This window comes from Arvicanthis niloticus, chromosome 13, assembly GCF_011762505.2.
Source record: "Arvicanthis niloticus isolate mArvNil1 chromosome 13, mArvNil1.pat.X, whole genome shotgun sequence".
Lineage (NCBI taxonomy): Eukaryota > Metazoa > Chordata > Mammalia > Rodentia > Muridae > Arvicanthis > Arvicanthis niloticus.
In genome coordinates this window covers 76,035,956-76,060,417 of record NC_047670.1, presented here as the reverse complement: position 1 = coordinate 76,060,417, position 24,462 = coordinate 76,035,956, and the positions used below count along the sequence as shown (strand labels likewise).

The 24,462-nt window shown below is 48.2% G+C and overlaps 2 protein-coding genes across 4 annotated transcripts; both read left to right on the top strand.

Annotated features, from left to right (window-relative positions):
* The first annotated feature begins 1,857 nt into the window (after positions 1 to 1,857).
* Positions 1,858 to 10,012, top strand: Krt2 (keratin 2). Its single transcript, XM_034516628.2, has 9 exons — positions 1,858 to 3,944; positions 4,906 to 5,120; positions 5,438 to 5,498; positions 6,272 to 6,367; positions 6,621 to 6,785; positions 7,072 to 7,197; positions 7,840 to 8,060; positions 9,216 to 9,250; positions 9,338 to 10,012. The coding sequence occupies exons 1-9, from the start codon at positions 3,354 to 3,356 to the stop codon at positions 9,898 to 9,900; spliced, it is 2,073 nt and encodes a 690-aa protein (XP_034372519.1). The 5' UTR covers positions 1,858 to 3,353; the 3' UTR covers positions 9,901 to 10,012.
* Positions 10,013 to 14,891: 4,879 nt separating this feature from the next.
* LOC117719049 (keratin, type II cytoskeletal 73) lies at positions 14,892 to 22,691 on the top strand. Of its 3 annotated transcripts, XM_076912132.1 has the most exons (10): positions 14,892 to 15,551; positions 16,474 to 16,688; positions 17,424 to 17,484; positions 17,961 to 18,056; positions 18,456 to 18,620; positions 19,660 to 19,785; positions 20,133 to 20,353; positions 21,166 to 21,200; positions 21,934 to 22,116; positions 22,460 to 22,691. In XM_076912132.1, exons 1-10 carry the CDS (start codon positions 15,108 to 15,110, stop codon positions 22,486 to 22,488), a joined length of 1,575 nt encoding a protein of 524 aa, XP_076768247.1. In that variant the 5' UTR covers positions 14,892 to 15,107; the 3' UTR covers positions 22,489 to 22,691. The 3 variants fall into 3 exon arrangements, with proteins under 3 accessions (XP_076768247.1, XP_034373014.1, XP_034373013.1); XM_034517123.2 differs by lacking the exon at positions 21,934 to 22,116; XM_034517122.2 differs by having other exon boundaries at positions 21,934 to 22,691.
* Positions 22,692 to 24,462: the final 1,771 nt, after the last annotated feature.

Genomic DNA, 24,462 nt, shown 5'->3' with positions numbered 1-24,462 from the left:
AAGAGGAGGAAGAGGAAGAGGAGGAAGAGGAAGAGGAGGAGGAAGAGGGCTGTGGTGTTGTTTTATATTTATTTTAAAAATCCAAACACTTACCTCTATCTTGAGAGTCTGGGTACTCTGTTCAGCTAATGCACAGACTTCAGGAAAGGGAGATGAGCTTGTTTAAAGGTATGGAGAGGGGAACCTGCCAGAGTGGCATAGAAACCTGTGACCACTCCCACAGTGGTGGGATCATCAGGATCTCCAAGAGAGGCTTCGAAGGCTGAGGCAGGGTCACCACTGTAGTCCTGCACCAGGGCCAGCCTGCAGTCCCCAACCAAATTCTAGAAATGAATTTTGGTTACAGGCTTATTTCTGGGGTGGATACTCTGGAGATGGAGGTTTCTGGTAAAGGGGAATATGATCTTGGCTCACCCCTGCAGAAGTCTAGGGACAAATTCATTATAACAAAGGAAGGCTGTAAGGGTGTGTGAGATTTCTTTCTGCTGTCACATCTGACTTAGACTTAGTCTGTGGGCTAAAAGAACTGACTTTCCCTCCACTTATCCCTGAGGGTTCAGCGTTGCCCCATTGGCCCACAGACAGCCTTCTGCAAACCCATGAGAAGTATCAAGAACTTGGGCTTGCTGGCAGCTTATTGAAACAAAGGAACTGGGGTATACAGGAAGGGGTTCGTTCTACATGATTCCCATTTTGTTCTGAGGGACAAAGGTGTCCTTTCCACCGTTAGGCTAATCACGGCACAGTGACTATCTGGGACAATGGTTCCCTTGAACATAAACATCAAAACCACAGCCAGACCAATAACTACCCCCTCAAAAAATGCAAAACATGTTATTTTTAAAAGAGCAGTAAAGTTGTTTTTTAAATGTGAAATTTAAAAACCCACATAGAAATAAAATCTTAGGTAATATCCAAGTTCCAATGGTTCTAACCCCTACACTTCAGTAGAGGGGGAGGAGTCTCCTTCAACTTAGTTTTCACACACCAGAGACTCAGGTGCTTAGCAGAAAGAGCTGCAAAACTGGTGAGAGCAAAACTAAAACGTTCATGTCGACTACGTGCTGGTCACAAAACCAGGATGCAGCAAACACTCACTAAATGGTCGCTCCTTTTCTTCACTTCAGACCCCTCTGAAGCTGGCACGGCCCTGGCAGAGTCAGAGTGGAGTAATGGACAATTAGGGCGTTGCTTAGATATCCATAGATAATGACACATTTGGCTTTGGATTGAGACTCCAAAGCTTTTAGGTTTATAGTATATTTGCATGATTGTAATTATATAAGCTGCATTGGGAAAAAAATGAGGAGACTCTTGGACTGCTTTGCTCAGCATTCTTATACAGCAAATGAAATAGCTCCACAGGTTCTTCACTTCTTATCTCTGTTCCCACTCCTGCTGTGTAGTTACCACATGGGGCTGAGAAGGGGGAGAACCAGAAGGTGAACAAATCCATTGGGTTTCAGCTATTAAATAGCAACTGTGTCTTGTATGTGTGTATTATTTCTTCTTCTTCTTCTTCTTCTTCTTCTTCTTCTTCTTCTTCTTCTTCTTCTTCTTCTTCTTCTTCTTCTTCTCCTCCTCCTCCTCCTCCTCCTCCTTTCCTCCTTTTCCTCTTCCTCCTCCTCCTCCTCCTCCTCCTCCTCCTCTTCTTCCTCCTCCCCTTCTTCTTCTTCTTCTTCTTCTTCTTCTTCTTCTTCTTCTTCTTCCTCTCCTTCTCCTCCTTTTCCTCCTCCTCTTCCTCCTCCTCTTCCTCTTCTTCTTCTTCTTCTTCTTCTTCTTCTTCTTCTTCTTCTTCTTCTTCTTCTTCTTCTTCTTCTTCTTCTTCTTCTTCTTCCTCTCCTTCTCCTCCTTTTCCTCCTCCTCTTCCTCCTCTTCTTTTTCTTCCCCTCCTCCTCCTCCTCTTCTTCCTCCTCCCCTTCTCCTTCTTCTTCTCCTTCTATTCCTCTTCCTCCTCCTCTTCTTTGCTTCATCCTCCCCTTACTTTTTAATAGACGAGGAAACTGAGTAACTGAGGCTTCCAGAACAACACGAGTTATCCAATTCCGTTTTTCTCAGTCACAATGAAAGTGTGACCTAGGCCATTAGAAGAGAGACTAGTGCACCAAGGTTGAAAGGAAAGGAAAATATCTTTGTCTCACTCAAAATAGCATGATCTAATGTTTATGATAGCATGGCTATCAAGACATTGCCAATTTCCTACCCCATAGCTAAGTCAAACAAAGACTCAAGGTTTCATCCAAGGTCACACAGCCAGAATGATGGTAACACTGAGATTTAACTCCAGAGTCTCTGACTTTGAGTTGCTTCTATTTCTCCATAGCATCTGTCTTATGTTCATAGCCATCTGGACAGGAGAAACCGTGTCTGAATTTGATGTCAATGAATGTTCTGTGTGGCTGGCAACTTTGGACAGACTGTCTGGGTTTTCCCAAGCTCACCTGTCTTTGAAAGTCAGTGAAGAGCCTGCCTTCTTAATGCCTTCAGAATCACAAGGCAATACACGGTTTCTGAGCAACAGAGTCGGTCCACATTTGGATCTCAAAGCAACACGTTCACATGCACTCTGAGTCACACAGACTTAAGGACAGAACTCTTCTTTTTGTTCTTCATCCCCCAATGGAGTTGATGGTCTTAAAAGTTCCTGATGACAGGACCCAATATGATCCCCTCCCCAGTGGTGGGCTATGTGTATGTTTGGTGTGGCCTGGGAAGAAAAGGGCTGAGATATTCTGATAAATGGCCGCAACATTGCAGCATTGGAGGCCAGTTTCTCTCTGTAAGCACAGGCTGGTCCCTCCACCATAGTCATGGTATACAGTGCCCCACTTCCTGGGCCACATGGAGGCAAGAGAGCTGGAAATCTGGAGTGAATAGGCTCAGACTCTCAAACCAGACCCCCCCCCCTGGCAAGCCAGACGGGAAGCCCACGCAGGCCTGGGTGGTGGCCAGCTTCCCATGGGTCGGTCCATAACAGGGAGCTACATATTCTTCAGGACATTTTTTTTTTTTCAAGTTGGGAAACCCAAATACTAATCTCCTCTTCTGATGATTTTACAAAAACCAAATTGCATGACAGATGTGCAGATAAACAGGAGCCATTCGCAGACCAAAGCAGGTTCTGGATTGGAGCTGATTAGTAGATGTTTTAATGGCCATCAGGTTGATAATCACTCACCAGGAATAGCTTCCAGGCAGACCAAACCCATGCGCAAGTGGGCCCACACCCAAGCTCACCAACACCTAATTGGCAGGTATATAAGGGACACTGTGAGTCTCCCAACAGCACAGTTTGGTCTCCAACCTCGGATCTGCTCAGGAATATTCACTTGTCTTGCTGAGCAAAAACCATCATGAGTTGCCAGATCTCCTGCAAGTCCCGAAGAGGAGGGGGCGGAGGAGGCGGTGGATTCAGGGGCTTCAGTAGTGGTTCAGCTGTGGTCTCTGGAGGGAGCCGGAGATCGACTTCGAGCTTCTCCTGCCTGAGCCGCCACGGTGGTGGCAGAGGAGGCTCTGGTGGCTTTAGCAGTCAGAGTCTTGTTGGCCTTGGAGGCTACAGGAGTATCTCTAGTAGTGTGGCTGGCTACGGTGGTGGATTTGGTGGCAGAAGCTCCGGGGGCTTCGGAGGTGGCAGCAGCTTTGGAGGCAGCGGTGGCTTCGGAGGTGGCTTTGGAGGAGGCCAAGGATTTGGAGGTGGCAGCGGCATCGGAATTGGCAGTGGCATCGGAGGCGGTGGATTTGGTGGAGGCCGCTTTGGAGGTGGCCCTGGAGGTTTTGGGGGCCCTGGAGGATTCCCTGGTGGAGGCATCCTTGAAGTGTCTGTCAATCAGAGCCTTTTGCAGCCTCTTGATGTTAAAGTAGACCCAGAGATCCAGAACGTGAAGTCTCAGGAGCGGGAGCAGATCAAAACCCTCAACAACAAATTTGCCTCTTTCATTGACAAGGTGAGTGGGAGAGGCCGCACCTTCTGTGATCAGACGCTGGGATCCTGCACTTGCTGGGCTGGCTGAAAAGGAAAGGACAGACTCTCTCTCAAGAGTCATTACTGAGGCCACTGTAGCCAAGGGACTTTGCAAATTCCAAACAGAAGAGATGCGGGTCTTGTGGACTGCACATTCTTCAACAGTTTTGTTTTATTTTATTTTATTTTATTTTTCAGCCCAAATAAATGCTATTTATAGAAAATTCTGATCTCATAGAAAAGTCAAAATAGGCAAGTAGTAACAGAGCAGGTCAGGCCAGGTGACAGCAGGATTAGAAACCATAGCAAGAAAGTATAGCATTTGTTTCTCCTGCTATTAGTCTAATAAATCCCAGGAATCTATACTTGAAATATCTTTGGGGTTGAATAAAATTCCAGCCTTCTAGAGAACCAGCTCATTTTGGTGACCCATAAACTTTTTATTGGTGTCACTTTGGGGTGCTGCTGTCTTGGTTCCTCTGCCTTGGATTAGACAGGATTTACAAGGCTCTTAAAACTCAGGGGAGGAGTCCTGCCTGTCCCCAGGACTCTCTTATTTGATGCAATCTGCTGCTGGGACAGCAGGTGCCTGCTTTTTTTTTTTTTAATTGTCTAGAATTTATAGGGCTTTGGAAGAGTGTTAGAAAGGAGGAGGGGAATGCCTGGAGTCTGGGGAGGAGCTGGGGGCAAAGCAATGAGCCTGAAGTAGGAGAATTAAGAGCAGAGAGGAACAGAGGCCATGTCAGAAGTCTATAGAACTTCCATGTGTGATGTCGGGGAGCTCAGAAGCTCTGCATGGTGCTTCCCAGCCCCCCTTGGGCAGTGAGGGTGAAGTCTCGTGACTTGTACATCTCCCAGAGCAGCATCAGAGGTTCTCGGTTGAGAGTGGTTCACTGGTGTGAAAGGTGACTCCGCCTTCTGTATTCTTCCTCTGGCCACTGTAGGTGCGCTTTCTGGAGCAGCAGAACCAGGTGTTGCGGACCAAATGGGAACTCCTGCAGCAGCTGGATGTAGGCACCCGCACCACCAACCTGGACCCCCTCTTCCAAACCTACATTGGCATGCTCAAGAAAGAGGTGGACAGGCTTTCTGCAGAAAGGACCTCACAGGATTCAGAGCTGAATAACATGCAGGATCTTGTTGAAGACTTTAAGAAGAAGTAGGTGACAAAGGAGACCCTGAGTGGAGATGGGATTTTTTACTGTGGTCATCTGCTTTCTTATTGTTCAGCAGTGCCTGGGCTGGTATATCAGGGTGGTATGGAGGGGAAAATCTTTTTTGAGTGCAGAGAAGGTAGGGATCTGGAGCTCATACATGTTTGAGTTAATGAATAGAAAGTTACCTTCATTTTGTAGTTTTATATTTTAGATCTGAGCATTTAAAAAAGAGTTTAATTTTTCTAGTAGAAAAGGGGAAAGAAAAAACCTGGCCAACTGGATCTGGCCTGACTGCGGTTGTCTTTTGGGGTCTCAACAGGTACGAGGATGAGATCAACAAGCGCACGTCTGCAGAGAATGATTTTGTGACCATTAAAAAGGTGGGCGAGAGACTACCCTGGCCCCATGGGGACTAAGATGGTTCCATATCTTACCATGTCTAGAGAGGTGGCTAAGAAATCACTGTGAGAGCACACAGCCAGAGTTAGGTTAGAGGCATGTCAGGAGCTGGTTCTCTTGAGAAGAACATGGCCTCTGTGTTCTAACTTCCATAGGCGATGTTCCAATTTGCTTACTGTGTTTGGGAGAGCACCCCTCATCAATAATCAACTTAAAGACTGTCATGGGAAAAACACCAAAAGAAATAAACAAGGCACTCTATTCTTCTAACAAGGATGGGAGAAATCGGGTTTGTTAGAAATGCCTGCTTATGAATGAGTTATGATGATCAAGGATTGAGCTAGAAAACTACAAAGTGTTAGCCTAGGTCCTGCAGGGGTTTTAGAGAACAATCCATATAAGTTCAGGAGAGTCTGGATGGGCAGGTAGGATGGGGGTGTGAACACAGTGAAAGGGTACAGAAACCGACTCACCCCTAAGGAAACTCACCATGTCTTAAGTGGGAGGGAGACTCACTGGTGATGCTCCGTCCATTGTAAGCTCTCGTGATGATGGAGTGTGTGAATGGTAGATCTGGGCATGCATCCCCCTACAGAGGTACCTATGCTAAATGAGGCTCTGTGGGGATACAGCTCATCTGAAAGTGCTGGGATCTCAGAGGGTAGTTAACCAGCAGGCACTGGGTGGAGGCATCAGAGAGAAGCTGGGACCCACTCAGGTGGCCCTTCATCGTGGGTTGTATCCTTCTTTGCAGGATGTAGACAGTTGCTACCTGGACAAGACAGAGCTGCAGACCAGGCTGGACATACTGACACAGGAAATCAATTTCCTGAGAACACTCTATGATGCGGTAAAGGACGCTGTCCCCAACAGATCCTTACTTCCTACTATTGTCATGGTGGCAAAGATGCTTTATTAGAATGCTCATAAACACCTTTCTGTCACCATTGCCATCTTGAGAATAGTCCTGTGGTGACACCACTTTTAATACCCAGGACATGGTTAGTCTGGGAGTCCCCATTTCCTCAATGTCAAGGAAAGGAAGCTTTTCACTCTCTGTGGCCACGGGCAGAACCTGATGACCAATCATCCGTGAATTGCAGGAATTGTCCCAGCTACAGCAGAATGTCACCGACACCAACGTCATCTTGTCCATGGACAACAACCGGAACCTTGACCTGGACGGCATCATTGCGGAGGTTCAGAGTCAGTACGAGATGATCGCCCATAAGAGCAAGGCTGAGTCAGAGGAGCTGTACCACAGCAAGGCAAGTCCTGGGGACACAGGGAGCCAGCCACGGCTGAGCCTCATCAGCTGGGTCAGGTCCAGGAAGGGTACTGGAGTGTCTGTCTAATGGAGGTTCAGCGCCATTGCTAGAACACTGCAGAGAGTAGTAACTAAGTCCTTTGGGCCACGTGAGGTGGTTTCTCATCTGCCATGAATGTCACGGTCATGTTGGTTGACCATTCCTTGCCCGCCATCAGCCTTCTTTAGCTCAGGCTAAGCCTTCCTCAGATGGACTTCCCTGTGAACCGTCTCTTTTTCCTCATCAGTATGAAGAACTCCAGGTCACCGCTGTGAAACACGGGGACAGCTTGAAAGAGATCAAGATGGAGATCAGTGAGTTGAACCGCATGATCCAGAGGCTGCAAGGGGAGATATCACATGTGAAGAAGCAGGTGGGGCCTCTCTCTCTCTCTCTGTCTCTCTCTCTCTCTCTCTCTCTCTCTCTCTCTCTCGTTCACACCAATCCCAATGTCTTCCACATCAATGCGTTTAGACTTTTAGAGTAGTTCAAGAAATGTTCTGCAGTGAATACTGGCAAAGGGAAAGAACCTTTTGACTTAAAAGGAGCAACCACAAATAAAGCAAAATCTGGTTTGGTTCGGCTTGTGGTAATTTTAGACACAGCTTCGTGTTCCTGTATGGTGCATCCCCTAGACACTAGCTGTGACAACTATGTCCACAGAAGGGCGGCGAATGAGCTGACGCAAGATGGATCTTGTCTGTGCAGCTGGCTGCAAGGGACATAGTCTGTTGAATAGGTAGCAGGGCTACCTGTGCTGGGAGGGTCAAGAGCACTGCAGGGAAAACCTATGGATCCAGTCAAGGGCATGCGGGAGGAAGATAGCTGAGGGATGCCAGCTGCAAGTCAGGGCACAGATGTCTGCAACATGTATTAGCTCCGAGGGAGGAGGGGAGTATCTGAGACTTCCAGGGCCAGCAATTCTGGTTTCCAGTGCCAAGTGTCTTGTCCCTCATGCCCTCCAGCAGCCTGACCCAACTCTGTACAAACAGAGCCTTCTCTTCTTTCCTCACAGTGTAAGGGTGTACAAGACTCCATTGCAGATGCAGAGCAGCGTGGGGAGCATGCCATCAAAGATGCCAAGGGCAAGCTCACAGACCTAGAAGAGGCCATGCAGAAGGCCCGAGAGAACCTGGCCCGGCTGCTGAAGGACTACCAGGAGCTCATGAACACCAAGCTTTCCCTGGATGTGGAGATCGCCACCTATAGGAAGCTGCTGGAGGGCGAGGAGTGCAGGTGGGGCACTGCTGGGGAGGGTATCAGGCTCTATGTTTTCTAGGCAGGCCTTGAACTAGTGAGGTGGGTGTCAATAGTCTTCTTCAAGTAGACTTTTAGGACGAGAGCAACAGCATTGTTCTCTAAGAAGTACAGGATGATAGGCAGGGCCTGTTACCAGACATTTAAACATCCTGATCTTTAAAAGAGACATGGAATGATGTGAACATGGGTAGACAGGCTGAAGGGTTTGTCTTTAAGCCTGTAGAGTGACTAGCTTCCTTCCCCACCATGATATAATCCAGAATGGGGACATGGTATCAGATGTGTCGGAGGAACACGCTTTGCTCTTTTAAAGCTTCTAGAATGACAAACAGAATCATCTGACTACTTTAAGGAGAGTCCTTTGCTTGCTTTGTCACCAGCATCCTTAGTGACTTAAGGTGGCTGAAACTATTGAAAGGGGAAACACCCTTGGTGTCAGCATCCCTGGGCATCAGCATCCCTGGGTATCAGAATCCCTGGGCATCAGCATCCCTGGGCTTCAGTATCCCTGGGCATCAGCATCCCTGGGTATCAGAAGCCCTGGGCATCAGCATCCCTGGGTATCAGTATTCCTGGGCATCAACAGCAAGCATGACAAAGGAGCTGCCTTTTCCAAGTGACTGCTGCATGCTTGTCTGAGAGGCAATGTCTCCTGTGAGTAAGAAGGAGCTAGCAGGCATTGTAACCTGGGTTGGAACAGCCAAGGGTTCAGTGGACACAGGAGACAGGGAGCTTAGGAAAGGTAGGCAACTTGACAGTAGTTCTTTCTGCTGAATGTTCATGGTGTGGCCTTGTTTTGAAATGTTGGGTGTGTCTGGATACTGGACTCTGGATAGCAGATTCCCTGAGCTGTAAGTACAAACTGAGGTAGGCAGTTAAAAGTGACTTGGTTTTTCAGCCACTCTGGATCTACAGTGCAAGTGTTTGTTTTGATTGAAGCAAGACCTTAGGATGGGCTGAGATTCAGGCTGTAGATAAGTGTGGGGTCTGTCACCACCTCTGTCAGCATAGAAGGTGTGGCTGACCGAAGTAACTAAACTGAACATTAGTAGGTAGAAGTTATAAAACAACTTTGTCGATCCATGCAGAATCTAGATGCCTGCTCACAAATTTTTCTTCTCTCCCTGACAGGATGTCTGGAGACTTCAGTGACAACGTGTCTGTGTGTATGTAGAGGGGCACTCACCTGTCTTATGGGGCAGTGGAGGGTAAGGGTGATCAGAACTTCTGGGTTAACACCATCTCTCCTACAGCTGTGACAAGCAGCACCATCTCCTCATCTGTGGCATCTAAGGCTGGCTTTGGCTCTGGAGGTCAAGGTTCAGGAGGAAGAGGGTCTTATGGAGGACAAGGAGGAGGAAGCACCTATGGCTCTGGAGGTACAAACTCTGGCTTCAGAGGATCTGGATCTGGATCTGGAGGAGGCGGATACAGTTCTGGTGGAAGCTCCAGAGGAGGATCTGGAGGAGGAGGATACAGCTCTGGAGGAGGCTCCAGGGGAAGATCTGGAGGAGGAGGCTCCAGTTCTGGAGGGGCAGGATACAGCTCTAGAAGCGGCTCTGGCTCTGGAGGCGGATACAGCTCTGGAGGAGGCTCCAGGGGAAGATCTGGAGGAGGAGGCTCCAGTTCTGGAGGGGCAGGATACGGCTCTGGAGGAGGCCCCAGAGGTGGCTCCAGCTCTGGTGGGGGAGGATACAGCTCTGGAGGAGACTTCAGAGGTGGCTCCAGTTCTGGAGGGGCAGTGTCTGGCTCTGAAAGGGGAAGTTCTGGGTCAGGGGAAGGTTGCAGCTCAGGTGTCACCTTCTCCTTTAGATAGAGATGGGTCCTCTCTCTACTCTTTGACTCCAGAATTTCAGCTGTATCTCTGTATCTCTAGCTCTGATCAACCCCAGTATTTGTAATCCACCTCTGATGTGATTTTTTTTTTTTTTTGAGAGGGGCTGATAAAAGATCTCTCCTAACAATTAGAGCCAGAGATACTCACTGTGTTCTGGGAAAGAGTCTGCATTGTCCAAGTGTGTCTTCAAGCCGTGTCCCACTCCTGCATTGTCTACCTGGAAGCCCCTCCCAGATGATGGTGTGTTGAGGATCCCAGGGTAGCCTCCCTATTCCACCCCCAACAGTGGTCCAGGGAACTATGCTTTTTTGTACATAGCCTCTTGAATGAACTTTGCTTTCTGAGTGTTGGGGTTTGGGTCTCTACATAATAAATTTCATTTGCAAACTGATACTGTGTAATGTCTATTGGATGTTAACCTTTTGTAGAAGTGGGGCCCACAAAGAAAGGACATTTTGGAATGATAAAAGAGGGTTCTTGGGAAGGGATGAGCCTTCAAGGAAGGGGTGTCTGGGGAGCTCAGGAGGTTTTCCTGTAGTGGGAGAGTACAGGGGATGGTTCTGGAGTCAGGGTTGGTGCAACATTCTCAGAAAGGATTCGTCAGATTGGGAACCATGGCTTTGCTTAGTGGCAAGCTGGGAAATTTATAGAAAATTTCTTTCTAGGCAGAAGTGCTCTTCCTGGGAAACAGTTACCACAGAGTGTCCTCTCCAGCTTTGCTCAGGGCAAACTAGCTAAGCCCTGGATAGCCACCAAGTTTGTTGCAGCTGAGTTTTCAGAGCAGAACACACTCAGCCCAGCACAGGAGAGATTTATGTCCCTGTAAGTGTTCTCCCCCTGGCCAGGCTGAAACAGGATGCCTGAATGGGATCTGCAGAAAAATCTGCTCCTGTTCATACAGGTGAACAGCCCTGTGTCAGCATACCAGGCACCCCGCTTTCCTTTTCATTCACAAGTTCTCCTTCTGGTCATACCATTCCTGGAGGCCCACTGAGGTTGAACACTCAGGTGTGAAATGGGGAAAGTATTCTCACACTGGTAATAAACACTTGTGTGACATTGGGAGAATTGCTTTTCTTCTCAAACTGTAGTTCTGTATCACTTCAGGGAGTCAGACTGGGAGCTCTGAATGCAAGAACATGGTCTATGTGTCCTCCATTTCCCCAGAAATCATAGTTTAGGACTCACAGTCAGTGAGGAGGCTGAAGAGCTCTCGGAGGATGAGTGTGAGCAAGAATGTGAGTGTGGGTGTGAGCATGGGTATGAGTGTGGGTGTGAACATGGGTGTGAGTATAGGTATGGACATAAGTGTGAACATGAGTGTGAGCAAGGGTGTGATCATGAGTGTGAACATGGGTGTGAGTGTGAGCAAGGGCAAAAGTATGAGTGTGAGCATGAGTGTGAACATGGTTGTGAGTATGAGTGAGCAAGGATGTGAGAGTGAGTGTGAGCCAGGGTGTAATCATACAAGTGATTTTGAGTGTGAGCATGAGTGTGAGTATGGACATGAACACAGGTGTGAGCATGAATATGAGCAATAGTGTAATCATGAGAGTGATTGTGAGTGTCAGCATGAATGTGAACATCGGTATGAACATAGGTGTAAGCATGAATATGAACAAGGGTGTGAACATGGGTATGAACATGAATGTGAGCAAGAGTGTAAGCAAGTGTGTGAGCATGAGTGTGAGCATGGATGTGAGTATGGGCATGAACATGAATGTGAGCATGGAATCCTCCAAGTTCTTCTTATTCTACTTAGCTAAATGTCTCACACTGTGATGGAGGCCAGGGGCTGTGTTTGGCTGCTCAGAGATGAAGACTGTGCTCTGGCAGGAAGTTCACCACGGAGGTAGGGATGGATGCACTTATTCAAAGTGGGATGCAGTTAGCGAGGTGGCTACAACGGGATCTGATGTGTATATTAAAGTAATTTGGAAGCTTATTTAAAACACACAGTCTTACTTGCAGCTCCTAGAAGAGTTGGGAGGATCCTGGAAACACACAGGATTAACAAGCTCTAGGTGCGCCTGAGGCTGTGGCGTGAGAACTGCATTCTGGGGACTCAGTGGTGGGCTCATCGTCTGGTTCTTTGAAATTCAGTAGGCACTTAGTAAAAACAGTAAGGACTGGATGAAGGAGTATAAGACCTCTGGTACATTTTAGCAATGTAACAATTCAGAGCCTGGGTTTATACATTTATAAAACAATAAAATAGTATCTCTTTACAAGGCTGCCTGAAAGATAAACACAGTGAAAGTGAGAACGGTCTGCTCACTCCTTAGGGCCTGCCTTCACCTCATGCAGCGGTGCACTCCTCACTGTTCTTATTAGACAGTATTGTGGGTGTCTGGGAAGGTTTCACAGCTGAGCTGGCTTTGCACACAGGCACTGAGGAATATGTAGGATTAAGATAGAATAACACCAATTTTACACAAATTCTTTCAGAAGACAGAAAAATCAATACCTTCCAACTTGTTTTAAGAAACCACACCAAGATGTTGTAAAACAAAAACAAAAAAAAAATCCCTCTAAACATGTTCACATCCCTCAAAAACACAGACTCCAAAGTTCTCAAGAAAATATGAGCAAATTTGACTCAGGAATTTGTAAAAAGGATATGACATCATATGATGTGAGAATTTTTCCAGAAAGGAAAGGCTGGTCAATAGCAAGAATCAGTTACTTGGTTCACTTGCCAGAACTGAAAAACCAAACAAAACCAAACCATTTGCTGCTTTGTCATAGTATAGGAGAAAAGCACACATGACTGTCTGAACAAATGCAAAAGCACTTGATAAGTCGAACATCTATTCCTTGAGAAATCAGACAGCACACTGTGAGCAAAGAAGATGGAGGGGACTTGCTGGAAAATTCTCTAGCAGGTGCTCTCTGGACTCAGCTTTTGGATCTGAACTGCACTCTCCAGTTTGCCATCTCCCCCATCAGACTCTGCATTGTAAGATTTCCATATGAGTCAGATAGAGATAGATAGATAGATAGATAGATAGAAACACAGAGAGATAGAGAAGCAGAGACAGAGATACAGAGAGACAGAGAGATGAAGAGACACAGAGAGACAGAGATGGAGAGATATAGAGAGACAGAGAGAGGGAGGGAGAGAGACAGAGAGACAGAGAGAAGGAGGGAGGGAGAGAGAAAGGAAGGGGCAGGGAGGGGGAGGGAGGGACAGAGACAGAGAAAGGGAGGGAAAGAGAGAGAGGGAAGGAGGGAGGGAGAGAAAGAGGGAGGGAGAGACAGAGATAGAGAGGGAGGGAGAAGGAGGGAGACAGGAGAAGGGAAAGGAGGGAGGGGTAAGGAGTGGAAGGGAGAGGGAAAGGGGAGGGAGGGAGGGGGAGAGAGAGACAGAGAGAGATGGAGAGACAGAGAGACAGAGATAAAGAGAGGGGGAGAGAGAAAAGGAGGGGAGGGAGGAAGAGATGGAGAAACAGAGAGAGGGAATGAGGGAGGGAGAGAAAGGTAGGAGGAAGAAGGGAGAGAGTGGGAGGGAGACGAGGGAGGGGGAGAAGGGGAAGGAGAGAGGGAGAGGGAAGGTGAGAGAGGGAGGAAAGGAGAGAGAGATTTTCCTTAGAGTGAACATTAAATGGTGAAAGCTTTAATGTTTTCCCCGTAAGAGGGAACAGGTACCAATTTTATTTAGTATTATATTGGAGTTCCTAATCCAAGAAGTATAAAACATACAGGTTGGAAGGAGGAAACAAGATTGCTCTCACTTATACATTGATTGTGTATGTACAAAGTCCCAAAGAACTTGACTAGTATTGACTAGCATGCCTCTGTCATGTTGACTCATGCAAACGCTGCGATATTTGTAGCTTGGTGCTTTCCAGATACTTTACTATGTTCTGTTGAGATAAATAGTAGGTACTTAGAGACTAAGCTCACCAACTCCACACAGGGCACTCAAAGTGTGTTCCCTCGAGCACTTATGGAAATATAGTGCCTGAGTCAAGTCTATGCATGTGTTTTGAGCAAGGAACCAGTTGGCCATGGTTCACATCCTGCTTCTACCAGTTAGCTTAGTCAAAACAAAGATATTAGCAGTAACTGCCTCCCAGTGCTGTTTTCAGTATTTACTTATTTTATGTGGATGAGTGTTTTGCCTGCATGTACATATGTGCATCATGTACATGCCTTGCTCCTTTGCTGCTGGTTGCTTGCAGCTACAGGCGAGGTCATGAAGACAGCAAGATGGGTGAGCAGGCAGACCATTGCTTACCTCAGACAGCTGTGGCCATGATAACAGGACATTCTGCTATCAAGATTCCCAAGAGAGACTTATTTCCCAGAATACCCAAGGAACAGCTTCTTGGCATTCAATCTTCCTCAGAGATCTAGACCAATAGTTCTGCAACTCTGTTGGGGCTCAGCGTCGGCTGAGCCACCATTCACTCCATGAAGGTGGGAAATATATCCCACACCCTTGCTTTCTTTCTGGTTTCCCAGTGGTCTTTTATGGAGCTGGAAAGATGGACACTGGCATCAACCATTGTAGGACTGAGGGCAGAAGTCGTTCTGTGCAGGTGAAGGTAGATGGGCACCTGGCTGGTACAGGGGATCACGGGACCTACCTGAAGGCACACATGAGGTTCACCACCAGAGGATGGAGCCTGGATTTGGATTCCTGTCCTGTGTCCCTGACAAATCAGCCATGAGAAATGTTTCTAGCAGCCTTGGGAAACCAGGCCTTGGGACTTCCTAACCACATGAAAGCAGCTTAGCCAGGGTCTCTGACGCAGATGATCTGATGCTGGCACAGGTGGGAGATTTCTCAGCAATGACACTGTCAATTAGAAGTCTCCTTCAGAACTCCTACAATCCCAACCCTCTGCAGAAGGACAGCTGGGACCATGACAAGCTTCCTAGCCAAGATCTTCCTGGGGATAATACAGCCTAGCTAATTACCCCCATGCTAATACGATAAGACTCAATTACATGCAGAGGACTTGCAAGCCCAGCACTTTGGGGGTTTTCATGTTGCCTTATGTCTATGATTTTGATAGGAGAAAATGATTTCTTCCTTCCAGGCAAATTAAAACCAACAATTAGAGCAATTGTTCTCTTGAGGTCTATAAAGGGGAAGACCAAGATCACAAGCAGGTAAACAGTCAGTCTCTCGGTGAAGGTGTGCGTGTGGCTCATTCCCTGTCTGTGGCTTCTTCACGATGAACCGGCAATTCACCTGCAAGCCTGGAGCTGCCAACAGGGGCTTCAGCGGCTGCTCAGCTGTGCTATCCGGAGGCAGCGCATCCTCTTACCGGGCAGGGGCCAAAGGGCTCAGTGGAGGCTTCAGCAGTCGTAGCCTCTACAGCGTGAGGAGCCCCCGGAGCATCTCCTTCAATGTGGCTAGTGGCAGCGGACGCACAGGGGGATATGGGTTTGGCCGGAATCGGGCCAGTGGCTTTGCTGGCAGCATGTTTGGCAGTGGAGTTCTGGGGCCTTCAAATCCATCCCTGTGCCTACCTGGAGGCATCCACCAGGTCACAGTCAACAAAAGCCTCCTGGCTCCTCTCAACGTGGAGCTGGACCCGGAGATCCAGAAGGTGCGCGCCCAGGAGCGGGAGCAGATCAAGGCACTGAACAACAAGTTTGCCTCCTTCATTGACAAGGTGGGACTGCTGATAGCTAAATATCTCTTGTTTCCCTCTATCTCCACTCAGGGCCGCCTGTCTGGAGATAGGATGATATTACCCCTTCCCAGGACACAGACACATCACAGGGCAGGACAGAGAGGTAGCAGACAATCCCCGGACTGAGAGGCTGATGTAAAGGCATATAAAGAGAGAGCTCATCACAGTTGGAAGGTGTCTAGGAGGAAGAGCAGTAGCCTCTTGGTAAAGAAGTGGGGCAGAACCAGAGAAGGCAGAGGAGAGGCCAGCAGCGGCCTTGGGAGGTACAGAAAGCCAGGATCCTGTGCAGTCTGCATTCCCACGAGCCCTCTAGGAATACTGATACATACTGATACATACTGATACATACTGATACATATTGAAGTCTGAGAGCCTAAGAGTAAGTGGTAGGTGAGCACTGGGCAATGGAAGCTCCTGGCATGAAAACCACAGAGAGCTTAAGGTCCCAGTACAATGAGTACAGGGCTTCCAGGTGGGCTGGGAGAGGCCGTGGATGTGGAGGGAGGGAGAAGGCCAAACAGACTAGAGCACCAGACCCGGAGGAGTGGGAAGCTAACAGGCAAACATCCAAGAACTTGCTACAGAGTGGCTTTCTACAGTTGGTCAATATTGAGCCAGTAGTTTTAGACTGCACCAGGAGACAATTAGCCAACATTGTGACAGGTTGGAGGGAAACTCACATTCTTAGCTTGGGCCCCTTCTGACCTCTGGGCCTGCCTTCTGGCTGCTAGACTAAGGACTCCCATAGGGAGCTACTTGGGTGGCTTTCTCCCCCTCAGAGCTCACCTGTGAAGGTCACATTGCAGATCAAAACCCACCCTTTTCTTCTGGAAGGGAATTCTCCCATCCTCTGGCCCCGTTGGTTGTGGAGTGGGTTCAGGTGGCTTCTGTTTGCATGCAGGTGCGCTTCCTGGAGCAGCAGAACCAGGTGCTGCAGACCAAGTGGGAGCTTCTGCAGCAGCTGGACCTGAGCAACTGCAGGAAGAACCTGGAGCCGGTTTATGAGGCCCACATCAGCAGCCTGCAAAAGCAGCTGGATTCGCTATCTGGGGACAGGGTGAGGCTGGACTCCGAGCTGAGGGGCATGCGGGATGCAGTGGAGGACTGCAAGAAGAGGTGAGTTGGACTAGCTGATTCCTGGGGTGAGCTTCCTAAGTAAGTCCTGGAACTTTTGCCTGCTGCCCCTGGGGGATGGAACTTGGATAGAACAAGCCATTTGAGTTCACCTGGTAAGAGGAGAGCCTTCATGGGCACAGCCAAGCAGGCTGGATGTGGATATCAGGGATGCCCTTCAAGGTAGTTTTCTCCTTCATGTGTTGCTTCCTAAGCCCTCCTAGAGAGCCCCTGTGTGTGTTCAACACAGACCTTCAGCTCCTTAGCTCACCCAGGGTGCCCCAAGTTTCAAGGAAACCCCCAAAGAGCAGGGGATGAGCTTCCCATTGGGGCTCTCTCAGTTTCACTGGGTCCTACACATCTGAGCCACATTCTTTCTTGACATGGGTAGGGGTAGTTGTAGCTTCCTGGACCCCTTCCCAGGTTGGAACAGCATTGTTGGTGACTGGCGTCTGCTGGCAGAGTCCTGCTCCTGTGATTTGAATTCTGAGAGGGAGGAGGAAAAATGGACTTACTTTCCCTGCATTGGAAGACCCCTTCAAGCCCTCCAGCCACCAGGCCCAGGTCCTCAATGACAGCTCAGCCAAATGGCACTACCGAGTTGGGGCAGTGGAGAACACCTGCTTAAGGCTCTACATTCAGACATCTTGTTGTATTTCTCAGTGAGAACACACATATATAGACACACAGACACTGGCACCTCGAGCCCCTGTTTGTTCACTGATGCTTTCCCTGCAGGTATGAGGAAGAAATAAACAAGCGTACAACTGCCGAGAATGAATTTGTGGTGCTTAAGAAGGTAAGTGGGGTACCTGTCCTCGGTCCCCCATGGTGGGTAGGAGCAGAGGAAGGACTGAAGCCTGCATTCTCCAGAGAGGGCCTGGGGTCCACATCCTGGAGATGGAGGCTGGCTATGTCCATGGTGGACCCTGGTAATTGTCAAGACAGATCACACAGTCAGCTTCTTCACAGTTGTGTAAATGGACAAGAGTCCAGCTGTGGATAGTCAGTCCCAGCTTATGCCCAGCAGCACACAGGACTCTGGGAAGGGCCACAGCCTGCTTCTTTTCATCTCTGACAACTCTATGGCTACCTCAGTGACTGTGGGGGAGGAACAGGCTCTGTATCCTCCTTTGGACAAAGGGGATGAAACTCTCACAGTGAGACTGGGCTGAAGTCAGGTTCCCACCTCTTGGGTCTTGAGTCTATTCCTGGGATACAGGGTGGGGTTCATAAGAAAGGCTGGCCAGCGGGAGTTGTCTGGATTCACCTTAGGATGTGGATGCCGCGTACATGAGCAAGGTGGAGCTTCAGGCCAAGGTGGACGCCCTGGATGGAGAGATCAAGTTCCTCAAGTGTCTGTACGAGGGGGTAAGGCTTGCCCTTCCTCAAGTGTATGTACAAGGGGGTAAGGCTTGCCCTCACCTCTAGCTTTGCATTCAGGAAGGACTTGTGATGCTAAATTACTTATTTATCAGTCAGTTTAAGAGCCCAGAAGCCCTCCAATGCTGTGTGCTGAGGCTGGGTGAGAGCTGAGCATTTTCCTTTGCTTCTCTTACTCGTGGGACAGATTTTCTTCCCAGTTTGCTTTACATCTTCCGGGCAGTTTTTCAGCATGGTATTGGAACCTCCAGCTTAGTCCTTATGTCATAGTTTTAGAATGCTGCTTGTGCCTGTTTGGGGTGGTCTGGGGTTATCCCACTGGGAAAGACCATCATTTTGTTCCCTTTCCTCAGTTATAGTAGGCATTTTACACCTTGTTTCCTGCAGGAGATTACTCAGATGCAGTCGCACATAAGTGACACCTCCGTGGTCCTCTCCATGGACAACAATAGGAACCTGGACCTGGACAGCATCATCGCTGAGGTCCGAGCTCAGTACGAGGACATCGCCCTGAAGAGCAAGGCGGAGGCTGAGATGGTGTACCAGACCAAGGTAGGGTTGACGGTACACCTCTCCAGAGTTGTGTGTAGTGACGATGGGAATCTGTTTTGGTCTCATTTTCTCTGTTCCACCACTCATGGCAGCCCCCAGCTTGCTGGGAACATGACACCAACTTTGACATTGTGGGAACGAGAGGGGGAAGACACAACTCTGTCCTTGGACTCCCCTTAGACTCATGGAAGCCATTTCAGGGTGTAAACTGCAAGACACAAATGAAGCATCCTAATGCAGGACTAGGTGGGATTGGGTAGGGCCTGCTTTCTGGAGGAAGAGGCTCTTTAGTACATGTGGGGGAAGGTAAGCATGAGCAGACAGGTTCTGCTCTGTCATCACAGTAAATCACAGGTCTCCTCAGTGTGATCTGGGAGCAGCCAACTCCCATCTTTTCCTTTAAGTCTATCTCCCAGGATGACGAGGGTGATGCTATCCTTCACATCTTAGCTCCCCTGATGGGTGTGTGTGGGAAGTGACTCTTAGATAATCTGGTTTCTTTGATCGTGATGGTAACTATCTAATTGTTCCTTGCTGTTCAATTTCTCTAGGGAAATCACCCCTTGGAGACCTTATCTCTGCTTCCTATCTCCTTCCCAGTCTAGGATGGAGAGGTTTAGCCAGTTGGGGAAGGGTTTGTAGCCTTCAGGGCCTAAGGGAAAACACAGGCCTGGGCTTTTGACAACAGCTTAGGCTCTGACCTGGTCCTATTTCTTCCCCCATTTATCCTCATAATCCAGGGTTGAAAATGGCCATGTGACTTAACCCCTGTGGGTAGTCAGGATCCAGTACTCAAACCCATCTTCTAAAGATGCAGTGTGGAGAGGTGGGACTTCCAAGAGCCCAATGGCCACATCCAACCCTCAGGAAGATCAGCCAGGCTTAAGGCAAATAAAAAAATTCAGAGACTGATGGTTAGAGAGGAAGAGGCTATATCCCTTCCTTCTTCTGCTACAGAGGGCCAGGTAAAGGTACTGTGCTAAATTAGGCTGATATAACCCTTGAGTCATATATGTGCTTTTTACCTACCATCTGCCAGTTCCAAGAGCTGCAGCTGGCAGCTGGCCGGCACGGAGATGACCTCAAGCACACCAGGAATGAGATCTCTGAGTTGACCCGGCTCATCCAGAGACTGCGATCAGAAATCGAGAGTGTGAAGAAGCAAGTGAGTGACTGGGGCTTCTCCACATCCCCATGGCAGTCTGGGGGCTTAGAGCCTTCCTGCCCTGTCTCCTTCTCTGCATCCTCTGCTTTAGAAACCCCTTCCTCAGAGAATCCCCATTTCTTCCCTACTTTGTTCCCCATCTGAAGTCTAGAACCTCATAGGGTTCCCCACAATGCCGCAAGATTGAGAATAACAAGCTTCCCTGGGGCCAAGTAAAATTCCTCATTGCCTGTTACATTCCAGGAAGTATAACAGTATGTAGTAAGGTCCATCCACGATTAGTACATGGGAATAAAGTGGGATCTGGGTACCTCAGAACTCAGGGGTGTGGTACCCCTTTCTCCCAGTGCTCCAATCTAGAGACAGCCATTGCTGATGCCGAGCAGCGAGGTGACTGTGCCCTCAAGGATGCCCAGGCCAAGCTGGATGAGCTGGAGAGAGCCCTGCACCAGGCCAAGGAGGAGCTGGCCCGGATGCTGCGGGAGCACCAGGAGCTCATGAGTATGAAGCTGGCCTTGGACATTGAGATCGCCACCTACCGCAAGCTGCTGGAAGGGGAGGAGTGCAGGTAACTGCAGGGGAGGGGTGCGCAGATGCAATCCTCCCCATCCAGGTGCCCAGGACATGGGTGCAGATGCTGGAGGAGCTGTAGATACTCTGCAGCTTAACCACAAACAGATTCCAGAGTGATTTCCATCCACGCAGTATGACAGCGATGTCCTTTATACTCTCCTTCAGCTTTTCAGAGTCTCAGCTTACTATTGCCAGCTTCAAGAACTCTATGGCCCTTACAAATAACTCGTGTTCATACAGGGGCAGTGGATCCTGAGTTCAGTCTCTCAGCACCACCTAGCACTCTCCCTCCAGGCAACTTGCTTTATTTTCACTGTATTTATTTTTAGTGCCATTTTTTTTCTTATTTGGTTATGTAATTCTGGTTTTGTCCATTTCAATATATAACCTTCTTTTAAGAGAAACGCATTTTTTCACTATATAAAAGAGTCAGTTAAAAATTACTCAATTGTTAACAATGTAGGCTGTGCAAAGTCCAGTGCAGGTGGAGGGACAGGACACAGATTGTTGGCATTTGGAAATCCTGGGACTGGCTTAAAGTCACACAGATGCTTCGCTTCGTCCATGGCCATTAGTTGTCTGTATTCTCCCATCTCCACTTGTTCAGGCCTGGGGATGGCAGAAGGGTCTTGGAGGCTCAAGCCTTTAGACAGAGGTTGTTAACTCTGACTGTTGGTGGCTCGTGGGCTTGGAGGAGGCGGAACTGGACTGGCTGGTGATTCTAGCTACTGTCTGGTGAATAGGAAGGACCGCTCAGGATCCCAAGTGTGATGGAGGATCTCTGTGCTTTTTGTTTTTTCTGTGCAGGATGTCTGGAGAACACACCAATGCCGTGAGCATTTGTGAGTATTTCGTGTCTCTGAGGGGATAGTTCCAAGCAGTCAACAAGTCCTAAGTGAATGAGTGAATGGGTGTCTGCTGTCAGGGCCCCCCACTGAGGTTAAGCAGCTTGTGCTCTGCCTCCTGCTGCCTCTGCCATTCAGATCTACTTCTTCACCAGTGGAGTTAGTTTCCCACAATTCTGACTTCACATGCTCAACATTTCCCCAGTGCTGGGATGAAGCACTCAGTAGCTACACGTTCTCCTCTGCTACCCACACTGACCTGCAGGATGGGAAACATAGTCACCTATCCCCTCTGATAGGAGAGACTTATGCAACTGTGTAGATCAAGTGTTAATGCTGGCCCCACAAGGTTCAGTCATTCTTTTCTCAGCTCAAGCATCCTAATTCAAGCCATAGGAAACAATAGAAACATTGTAAGGATGCCGTCTCAGGCCAAATGCAAGAAAGTAGCTTATGCTAGGGCATTGCTTGTCCTTTGGGGGGAAACTTTGATTTTCTTGTTCATCCAAGAAAGAACAGGTGCCGACTAGGGATTCTGTGACATCTGGGCTCTTTTTCCTCAAAGCTTGATCTGCTTAGGATTGAGTATGTGTCAATAAACTTAAATTTGGGGTCCATGTGAGGAGTTTAGCTAGCAGTGATATGTTTGAGTCATTGGATGCTGGAAGGGACTTGGGGCCATGTCTACCTTGAAGCACCCACTGATGCCCAGTCTCTCATTCTTTCATAGCTGTCATCAGCAGTTCCACACCTGGGACAGTCGGTGGTGCAGGGACCAGTTTCGGGTTCAGTAGCACCGGCACTTATGGCTACCGACCGAGCTCTGTCGCTGGGGGCTATGGCATACTGTCAGGGGGCTGTGTCACTGGTAGTGGAAACTGCAGCCCCCGTGGAGATACCAAGACCAGACTGGGTAGTGCAAGTGAATTTAAGGAGGTTTCGGGGAAGACCTTGGCTTTGGGCTCACCCTCAAAGAAAACAGTGAGATAAACTGACAGCTAGTCCTCCATTTCTGTCCAGCTTTGGGTTTCTCCAGACACTATTCCAGAAAATCATTCTGTTTTATTTACCATTGCTTACTTTTTACTTTTCTTTGTTGCCAACGTTGCCTTCTCTCCAATTCCTCTGCCTTTATTAACCACACCAGGATTCTAGGGTTGACACTATCTCATGCATCTTTCTGCCCCATTGAGAAGGGACTACTTCTCTTAGCCTTCCATACATTCATGAGGACTTGCCTGCATGCCCTCTTGCAGCCTCTATGCTGTCTACCTGCTGCCCATGATAATCTGGGTACAAGAGACTTGAAGTATGTTGATGAACATTCCTGCAAGTACCAGCCCAGCCTGAATCAAGCACCTGACCACCAGCTGTATCTGCCATAATTTCTTGTTGTAGGACTGGGAGTCCCCATCCAGTCTGGACTTTGTTTTGGTCCCAGCTCTCTGCTCCTATACCCCACTAATAAACTTATAAAATAAGGTCAAATTGCCTCTTTCCTGTAGAAATCCTCACTTCAGTCAATGCCCCTTTGATATGTGGAGTGGCCACTGAATGGGAGCCTCTGGCATCTGCATGAATGAGACCCTGTACAGGATCCCTACCAACCTGCATGAACCCCAGAACCACCTGCACTGATACCCAGCATTCACTTGTCCATACCTGACAGGTGTGCCTTCTGAGTCTTGCTTTCCTCAGGCAACAGTCAGGGGATACAATGTTTAACAGCATACAGGAGCCCAGGAGAAGGAGTCAAGTGTCTGGCAGCAAAATTTAAAACTGTCAAGAGGCAGAAGAAAGACAGTTCTGAAATGCTTAGGGCTTGACTTGTTTTCTGATTAAAAACCCCAAAGGCTGATTCCTCTTTGAAGCAAAGACCCAAGTTCTTGTGGTCCTTAATAAAGTTTGTATGGAGTCAATCACAGGCATATATGCATGCATGCAAGAACTTATATGTATAAACACATATGGATATATATGTGTGTGAACTTAAGTGGATTGCCATCCCAATTATACACGTCACTTTTTTACAGAACTTTGAACTCCCATCTTTTTACAGAACTCTGTATACTCAGTGATCTTTCCCAGGTCTCTGGGCTGCAGAGATATTGTCAGATGCAACAAAAGCAGATGCAAGTAAGAGATTGGTGTACAGTCAGCTGGGGACTCATGTGTGGCATCTGAGCAGGGTCCCTGCGGGTCCAGGGAGAAAACAGGCTTCAAGAACAGAGCTAGGACTTTTGAACTCTTGATTCTGCAACTAACTGGTGGTCCTGAGCAAAACTCCCAGTCCCTGTGAGCTTCATGTCTTTAGGCACAATGGCACTTCTGGTGTTAGCTGTGGTGAGGCAGGAAGAGGAGATTGGGTGGAAACCCTTGCACTGTGAGCTGAGGCATCTTAACTTGACACAAGTGGAAACAGAAGCTTGCCATCTCTTTGGTTCAAAAGCTTGACTTGCTTACTGAAAGGTGTGTAGGAACTAGGAAAGCAATTTGCAAAATGCATACATGGGAGAGACCGTCTCATGAGGGATTGTACTGGTTACTTTTCTGATTGCTGCACCAGTATTCCTGACAAGCAACTGAAGGGAAGAAGGGACACAGTCCACTGTGGCAGGGAAGGTGTGACGGCAGAAGGTGGGTGGTCACATTGCATCTGTAGTCAGGAGGCTGATGGAAGCGAGAAAGGACGAAAACTTTCTCTCCGTGTTTTGTACAGTCAGGATGTCACTGCCCACAGTCAGCGCTCTCTTCTCTCTTCAAACCTTTCTGGAAACATTCTCAAAGACACACCAGTGATATGTTTCCATGAAGATTCTAAATCTTGTCAGAGTGACCATGAAGATTAAACATCAACCGTGTTTTCCAATAGGTAGCCTCAGGAATGAAGTGAAGGGCAGTGCAATGGTTTAGAGCCCATTGTTGACATTATGGGTTCATTCCTCAAAGTGGACATTTTATGGATTTAGATAAACATGCAATGGCATGTATCTGCTATCATGGCAAAATACAGAGTTATTTCACTGCTTTAATAGATCCTCTAGCACTAAGCAAGTGAATGGACTGGGAAGTCCTGTGATCAGACTTCTTATTTCATGTGTTGACACATGGAATACAGGTATGAAGAAACACAGTGTATGTTCTTCATGGAGGTATGATGGCAAGAAAAGCTAACTGCACCCTGATGAGGCAACAGCAACCAAAGAATACCCAGAGGCAACCCTGGCAGTGAGGGACCACAGGGAGGAAGAGGAAGGGA

What these genes read in the sequence shown, in the direction of transcription:
- Krt2 (XM_034516628.2), top strand. Translation starts at nt 3,354, where the DNA reads ATGAGTTGCCAGATCTCCTGCAAGTCCCGAAGAGGAGGGGGCGGAGGA. An exon ending in TGAGAACACTCTATGATGCG is followed by an intron (nt 6,368 to 6,620) that starts GTAAAGGACGCT and finishes CGTGAATTGCAG; the next exon opens with GAATTGTCCCAGCTACAGCA. An exon ending in TATCACATGTGAAGAAGCAG is followed by an intron (nt 7,198 to 7,839) that starts GTGGGGCCTCTC and finishes CTTTCCTCACAG; the next exon opens with TGTAAGGGTGTACAAGACTC.
- LOC117719049 (XM_034517122.2), top strand. Translation starts at nt 15,108, where the DNA reads ATGAACCGGCAATTCACCTGCAAGCCTGGAGCTGCCAACAGGGGCTTC. An exon ending in AGATGGTGTACCAGACCAAG is followed by an intron (nt 18,621 to 19,659) that starts GTAGGGTTGACG and finishes ACCATCTGCCAG; the next exon opens with TTCCAAGAGCTGCAGCTGGC. An exon ending in CACCAATGCCGTGAGCATTT is followed by an intron (nt 21,201 to 21,933) that starts GTGAGTATTTCG and finishes ATTCTTTCATAG; the next exon opens with CTGTCATCAGCAGTTCCACA.